General features: G+C 32.8%; 1 protein-coding gene across 1 annotated transcript; it reads right to left on the bottom strand.

Moving 5' to 3' along the window:
* Window positions 1-3214: 3214 nt before the first annotated feature.
* LOC124937850 (DNA-directed RNA polymerase III subunit RPC5) lies at window positions 3215-8652 on the bottom strand. The gene is made up of 11 exons (XM_047478180.1): window positions 8229-8652; window positions 7975-8148; window positions 7826-7897; window positions 6658-6801; window positions 6191-6297; window positions 6007-6078; window positions 5362-5413; window positions 4420-5033; window positions 3993-4202; window positions 3789-3909; window positions 3215-3570 (listed from the first exon to the last, which is right to left on the bottom strand). The coding sequence occupies exons 1-11, from the start codon at window positions 8613-8615 to the stop codon at window positions 3499-3501; spliced, it is 2025 nt and encodes a 674-aa protein (XP_047334136.1). The 5' UTR covers window positions 8616-8652; the 3' UTR covers window positions 3215-3498.

Genomic DNA, 8652 nt, shown 5'->3' with positions numbered 1-8652 from the left:
CACTGATAAAAAATTGACCTTTGACGACAAATATTATCGAAGATTGTATAAAATTTTCGAAAATGATCTCGAGAGGAACAAATCTTTCGTTATTAAAATTTGATTCCGAGAGTCGTGTAAAACCTTCAGTTTTACAAATTTTTATCAAAAGTTTTACAAAGAACTTTCGGTTTTGCCTTTAAAAAAACAGAATAAATCTAAATGTTGGAAATGTGGTAATTGCGAAGGTTATTAAAAGAATTCTCTGGTTTACCTTTCCTGAAATTGTTAATTACAAAGGTTTTCCAATAAACCTTCGGTTTTGACTCATCCCAAAAAAAATGAAAAATAATTTTAATTTTGGGAATGATTAATTACGAAGGTTTTCAAATAAACCTTCGGTTTTGACTCATTATAACATTTTTAAAAATAATTATAAGTGTTGTGAACGATTAATTCCTAAGGTTTTCTTATAAACCTTCGGTTTTGACTTAGGTTCAAAACCGAAAGTAATATGAAAACTTTTGGTAATGACCTTTATAAATACTAAGCCCTACCTTTCTCTTCTTGTTTTCGCCTTTCTATTTTCCCTCTCTCTCTCTTCCTCCCGCGCCGCCGCCTCCACTTCTTCTTATTCTTCTCTTCTTCCTCTCTTCTCCTTCTCTTCACCGTCTCGCCTTCGCCGTCGCCAATTCAACGTTAGATTTTATTTTATTTGGTTATGTTAGATTTAGATTTGTTATTGGTTAGTTTTAGGTTTGCTAGATTAAGGTTAGTTTAAATTTGATTTTGTTTGTTAAATATATGTATGATCGATTTTGTTAAATTTTAAAGTATATGTACGTATGATTTTGTTTGATATATGTTTGGATTATGTTATAATTTTTTTGATATATTTTGGATTTCAGTTATTGTGTTTGATTTAAGTTATATTAGATTTGAATTATGGTTATTTGGTTTGATTAGTAGATTCATAAATTTATTAATGAAAAGCATTCAGAATGAGTGAATGGAAGCGTATTCGGAAAACACCAGAGAAACTGTCCCTGCCATTCCAGAACTTGATAGCAGCAACAAGAGCAAGAGTATCAAGTTCTGACTTAAGGTCGGTCGCGGAGGAAGAGGCGAGACAAATAGCGTTGGAATTGGAGCAAATCCGATTGAGGGACACGGAAAGAGCTCAATTGGTTACTGAACTAAAAGCGGAGAAGATTCAAATGAAGCAAAAACTGGAGAATCTGGAACAACAAGTTGATTTCTTCATGAGGCATAATCAACCACCCCCTCCTGCCCCATCTACTAAGTAGATTTAAGTGTTTGAATAATTATGTGTAATCTTTTTCGTTCGACGGATAACATGTTTGGGATAATTGGGTACTAGTTGACTTTTGTTTTTGTTTTAAAATTATAATTATGTTTTGATTTATTAATGTCGTTTATGAATGTTTTTCTATATGTATTTGTTTTCCTTTATTTGAGAATTTCATTGAAAATTTTCGATTAGCCATAGTCCAAACAATGGGGAAAATATGGTAATTGCGAAGATTACCCCTTCCCAACACTTAGAAGGTCAAAAGCGAAAGTTTTTCAAAAACTTTCGCTTTTGACCCTGGAAGAGTTATTTACGAAAGTTTATTAGAAAACTTTCGCTTTTGACCATTCCTTAAAAAAATCTGAAAATTTTTTAAGTGTTGGAAGGTGTATTTGCGAAAGTTTATTGAAAAACTTTCGCTTTTGATCCTAGGAAGAAGTATTTGCGGAAGGTTTTCAGAAACTTTCGTGTTTGACCCTAGAAGGTTATTTGCGAAAGTTTATTAGAAAACTTTCGCTTTTGCCCCTTTCTTAAAAAATTTGAAAATTTTCTAAGTGTTGGGAAGGGATATTTGCGAGAGTTTATTGAAAAATTTTAGCTTTTGACCCTGGAAAGGGTTATTTGCGAAAAAATTTCAAAAACTTTCGCTTTTGACCCTGAAAGGGTTATTTGCAAAAGTTTATTAGCAAACTTTCGTTTTTGATCCTTTCTTAAGAAAATTTGAAAATTTTCTAAGTGTTGGGAAGGGGTATTTGTGATAGTTTATTAGAAAACTTTCGTTTTTGACCCTGGGAAGGTTATTTGCGAAATTTTTTCAGAAACTTTCGTTTTTGACCCTGAAAGGGTTATTTGCGAAAGTTTATTAAAAACTTTCGTTTTTGACTCTTCCTTAAAAAATCTGAAAATTTTCTAAGTGTTGAGAGGGGTATTTGTGAAAGTTTATTAGAAAACTTTTGCTTTTGACCCTGGGAAGGGTTATTTGCGTAAGTTTTTCAGAAACTTTCGATTTTGACTCTGGAAGGGTTATTTGCGAAAGTTTTCTATTTGCGAAAGTTTATTAAAAAACTTTCGCTTTTGACCCTTCCTTAAGAAAATCTGAAAAAAATTTAAGTGTTGGAAAAAGGTATTTGCGAAAGTTTATTGGAAAAGGGAATTGTTTAGCCATGTCGAAGCCCCTCGGCTAGGGTATCCTCATGCACATCATCTCCACGCCATTGGAATTGGACATCATCGTCCCCAAGCTTCCCGTGACTACGGACACTTGTATCACTGCAACCAGAGTTGGCCCCGAGTTTTAGTCTACCAGTTACCGGTAGAAAAATAATAATATTTTTTGTTGTTGTTTTAGGTTTAGTTTTTTATTAAAAAAATTATTATTTTTTATAAAATTTGTAAATATAACTAAATAAAAATATTAAGTTTGTATCTTAAACCACTAAATTATAACCTTTTATGTTTAAAGAATCATAAATTTAATTAAATATTTATGTTTTATTAAATAAATTGCCTTGTTGCCCGAGGACTTACCTGACTACGACAGTCATAGTCGATTAGAGGACATCATCAATAATAATGACTCTTATATTCGACATCATCAATAATAGTGACTTATATGCGCTTGAATTTTGGATGACTTATATGCGCTTGAATTTAGGGGTATTGTTATTGTGATATTATGCTGAATAAAAAACACATTTTATATATTATAGAGAACTAAGTATCGTGAATAAAAATATTCATTTTATATATTATGGTGATGCTTGTATAAAAGATTATATATAATTTAGATTTTGTAGTTGTTTATTAAATTAACCCTGGCTAGTAAAGCCAATCGAAGTCGAAGAAGATCAAACGTGCATTAAGATCATCATCTAAATGGACATTTTAACAAAACACTTAATAAGTAGAGTGAAATAGTATTAAACACAATCGATATAGCCGACATTTCATTCCATTTTTAATGTAAAAGGTATTAACAGCAAAAATAAGAGATCAATTATATATGTGGTATTTCATGACATTGACAACCCCACAAACCTCTTACACAATGAAAGCTACTACTAAAAGAAGTGACCAATTCTTCAGAAATCCTAAACTAAAGCAGCCAAAGTTTTGTACAAGTAGAAAACCAGAATCTCGATATATCCTCCATTAATTGTAAAATCTAACCTAGATAAAACTATCCATGGATTTAGACTTGGGACTTGCTATTTGGAACTTCCGCTACTGTTCTTCAAAACCCATATTGGTCCACTAGATGTGCATAAATCATTCATGACCTGGAGTAAATTGAACAAAGAGTGGGAATGGTGATGACAACAACAAAAATCACACTTAATATTGGCAAATTTATAGAATATTATACAATCTGTGATGAATTTTGTTTGGCAAAATTGTGATTTTCATGATTTTTTGACATTATTAAATTGGTTATTTAAAAAATATATACAAAGTTAAAGTTGGGCAAAATATGATGATAATAAGATTCTTATCTGACCATTTGGTATTCATTGGGAGTAACATCTCTGCCAAGTTGCATTTTTGCAGCTTCCATAATGGTTGCTTTCCTAAGCTTTGCATTTGCTCCTTCAACAATAAGAAGACCAATGACAACATTCCTGTAGAAAGCAACGAGTAATAAATTAACTTGTTCCATAATCACCAGATCAATAGTGTCATAATAAGAGAAATTTCAACTAACCTGAAAGAATCATACTCAGGGTGATCATATGATGTCTTTGGAACATAAACACCATGAATATCTATAGCAACTTGCCCAATCATTTCCACAAGTTCAGATCGAGGGGCGTCAACACCATTTGCTGCAGCTATTGCTTCCTTAGCCATCCCTTTTGGACGAGTAGATTCTGAAACTGCCATTTCACGCAGACGTTGGCAAATCTGTTGAAAGCTGCCCAGGACAAAATAAACCCTTCAAATGTCAAATTCCTTTCATTTGAAGTTATTCTTTTTTTTTTGCATTTGGGATTAGAATGATGTAAATGATTGGAGTTATGTGGTGTTTGGGATTAATTGAAAAAATCCCAAATAAACCAAACCCAAAGTTTAACATAAGCTTAAGATAAAAAACAAAACAAAAAATGACTATCGGAATTCCTAAATCATACCTGCAATGTTTGTGTGTCTGAAAAAGTTTATTGAGAGCTTTTGGAAGCGCTTCTCGTGTCTCATTTGACATTGTAGCCTTGGAGGCTGCTCCAGCTGGATTATTTGGCATGTTTTTGGTGGGATTATTGACTGCTCCAGGTTTATCAGGCGCAGCCTTTGCAGAACCCTTCAGACCAAGCTCGCCCTTCTTTTGGAAAACACTAGAAATAATTGTTTTTTCTATACGCTCCCAATGTTGATCCTGCTCCTTCACAATATTAGAGTGACTTTTAATAAATGACACATCTGGAGCCTCTTTAAATTTCCAGTCTTGCAAGGAAGGTCTCTCAATAGCCAAATCAATCAACGCTTCTTTCATAAATTTCCCTAAAGGGCCTGCCTCCTTTACTTGGTCATAGCTGACAAGAATATTTTTTCTAAACAGAAGAATAACATAGTCTCTAGCTAGAGGTTGTTTATTAGATCCTTTGAGAAAATCCTTTAACAATGAAGTTTTTGTAACCCATAGACCTTGTACCAAGGTAGCATACTTCAGTAGGACTTTTAGGACATCTTCATCAGTTTCATTTGGAGCAAGGTGCTTCAGAGTATCAAATCGATTAATATGAGGTCCCTATCAAGAGAAAAATAAAATAAATTGAACCATTAATCATGTAAAGACAAGTATAATCTGCACCTAAATTTATTCTGATATCCGATTTTATCCATCCATTTGATATAAGTTCGGATAAGTAATGGACCTTTATGATATTACAAAGAAAACCTGAAGAACAAAGTAAAACAATCAAAGAAAATGTAAGGACAAAACCGGAAGAAGGGAAGGAAATCAAGGAAACCTTGATATGGTTCCCAACATAACTTTGACGAATTTGATAACGAAACAAACAAGATGTGCTTCCAACACAACAGTTACGACAAATGGGTTAGTGAAAATGACAAACCTTAGTAAGCCATGTGCTGTAGCGTTCTTCTAGTGGCAATGAAAACATATCCCTGATAAAACATGAAGTAAAGTGATTCAGAACTTTTCTTATTAAAATCAATATAATAATCTTCTCATTTACACTATATTTTGTATCTACAAATTTCCTGACCTAAGAAAATAATGGGGCCAATTTTAAAACACTTTTTTTTGTTACTGGAACTGGATTCCAATTCAGAAACATTTGGAACCTAAACATAATCAGATATAGATACAGAAACTAAATTTTGTTTGTTTCTGTAATGAATCTAGATATAGAAACAGATTTAAATATTGTTTCCAAATGGTAAGTCAATTTGTTCCTTGAGTGAGTACAACCAATTAATATATATAGTGAATATCCAATTCAGAAACATTTGGAACCTAAACATAATCAGATATAGATACAGAAACTAAATTTTGTTTGTTTCTGTAATGAATCTAGATATAGAAACAGATTTAAAAAGTGTTTCCAAATAGTAAGTCAATTTGTTCCTTGAGTGAATACAACCAATTAATATATAAAGTGAATATCCCAAACGAATGATACATCTACAAGCATCTAAGAAAGTATAGTTTGTCAAAATAATAGAAGGAAATTCAATGAGCAACAGAATGAGAATACCTTCTTGAAGGACCCTTTGGCTTGCTGTTGTTATTAACTGATGCAGGACAAAGTGAACCAATGTAGTCACCCCTTCAGGTTGCATAAAAACGAATTTAGTCAATCAATAAATGATATTTACCATATATCACAAAATCAAAGTAAGAACTATCAAGAAAAATTGAGTATCATGATGCATGCATACGGGCTCATAGAAAATTGGATGGCAGAAGCTTCATGTAGCGCCATCTTTTTTAGATAACTAGATGAGTTGTCACTCCTTGCACCAAGATATTTAAGTGCAATCCAGTCCTGGCAAAGAAAGGAAATGAAACTGAAGATGCATCTTCTTGAGAAAAATACAGTCAAAGTTTGCAAACATCAATCTACCAATTTCTGGATGTTATGAATTTATCAATCTATGTACAGGTCACTAGATGATCTTACATTCTAGCAGTAAGCTACATTTCTTTATAATCATTTTGAAGTTTAAAATGACTAAACAGGTCCAAACAACACTTAGTCTTCAAATTTTCAGAATAATATGAAACTCATGATACCTTCATAGAATAAACTACACTACTTACAGAAGCTATGTAACACGAATATGTAGAGCATACAGAAACTAAAAATATCATGCTGAATGGAAACTCGCTTATTTGATGAACCTACAGAATTTTCATCCTTGTCATCTTCTGACTTTATTGCACCTTCCGCACTAGTACTGGCAACATTGACCTTCTTCTTAGATCCACCAGCATGATAATCCAATGACGGTCGCATCTGCACAGCAGCATGCATAGGATAGATACATAGCTGCAACGCAGAAGATAAATTAGACATTTCAGAAAATGTGAGAAGCTGAATTGAAAATATCCAATTCTTAACCATATGTTTCATTGTTTCAATAAGCATTCTCTGACTGTAAACAGATTTGTAGACGCCATGATCTATCATATTCCCTCAGCACATAATATGTTCTCAAGAATCTCAACTCAATTAGCAAGGAAAACAAATTTATTCTTTCAAATATACTACTGATGTTTGAAACACTTCAATATTCAGCGGTGTGTACAAGAAAAGTTGTATGAAAGTCGAAGAAGAAGGAACACAGATTGGAAGAGAAATTATATTAAGAATCTAAAAGGTATATAAATTACTAAATCAAGTGGAAAGTTACTGATATAAACAGCAAACTAATCTTTCTGGAGAATCTTCAAAGGAAGACAAAGAAATCCACAAAAAACAAGTTTTGCTACAGCTTTTTAACTCCAACCAAACAGTTTATATCATGATAATTATAAAAATAATGAGTTTCCCTACAGAAACAGATTTCATGTTGCATCACTTTAGATAATTTTTCTCTGCAACATACATAATTTAGACCTTATCATCAATTACATCATTTAAATCATCAACCAAAATACACTCAGTTTCTGTTTATATATTTATACCCCTTTGTGTTTTTACCCAAATAACTCACTTTAACATAAACCCAAAATAACAACCTTGTTATCCAAATAACCAGGTTTCAGACAAGACCTTAGGAAGTTTCAAACTCTCAATGTTCTAATTAAAAAATGCTCATTTTTTTGCACACGACAGTTTATCACAAAATGCACAGGTACATGTTAACGGTTGTTATATAACAGTGAGAAACTAAGTACAAAAAACATTAGCATCACCATTCCATTGCAAAGGGTCATTCATCATCGAGACAAACTAGGTCTTTGGACAACAGATATTTACATTTCACAAATAATAAACGTAGATCATGAGTGGTGAATAAGGTGAAATCTATTATTGATCAGTGTTAAGAAGTTATATAAGGAAACAATACCTTATTGTCAAATAATAGTCCAACAACATGAGCAGCCCCTGTCTCCTCTGAACTCATTAAAGAAGTCAATGTCTGTGACAATCATGAAACTCAAATATCAAAGGCCATAACAATGCTTAATCCAAAATTCAATTCAATTCAAAACTTACAAGTGTTGGCGGCAGCTTTTGATGAGAACTATCATCGTAATTTTTTGGATTTGTATCAACAGACAAATCAATCTCAACACCCAATTTCGATGAATGCACTCTAACCTCTTCACATCGTTCATCCATATCATAAGGACGCCAAGATGGCCTCAATGGATACTGAAAAACATAAAGCTACAACAAAAAAAAAGTACCCCAAATTACATCATCAATTAAAATAAAACTGCATTTAAAAATATAAACGAGTTGATTACCTTGGTATCAGGATCAATTTTTGGTTTAAAGAAGACATCGATTTCTCTCAAAACTCTATCTTCTTTCTTCTTCTCAATTTCATCTTCTTCCATTATATCGTCCTTCTTTTCTTCGAGTTTAACATCATCAATTTCCATTTTAACTGAATCGTCTTCTGCACACGGCGGCGATTGAGGTTTAATCTCGAGAACTTCATTCTTAGTGGTATGACCATTAATAGAACTGGTGGTGGTGATTCCTTGAGATTGTTCTTGATCAAGTAATTCTGTATCTAACTTCGTCTTCAGCTTAGGTTGCTGTGGTTTTGGTTTGGAGTTTCTTGGAGCAAACCTTGCTCTGGATGGTGCTGGTTTTGGTGCGCCTACTAGGTCATCAAGTTCGTCCATTATCACTCTCTTTCTCTCACTAAAGAAGAAGAAGACG

Source organism: Impatiens glandulifera, chromosome 5, assembly GCF_907164915.1.
Source record: "Impatiens glandulifera chromosome 5, dImpGla2.1, whole genome shotgun sequence".
Classification (NCBI taxonomy): Eukaryota; Viridiplantae; Streptophyta; class Magnoliopsida; order Ericales; family Balsaminaceae; genus Impatiens; species Impatiens glandulifera.
This window is presented reverse-complemented; position numbering and strand designations above follow the sequence as displayed.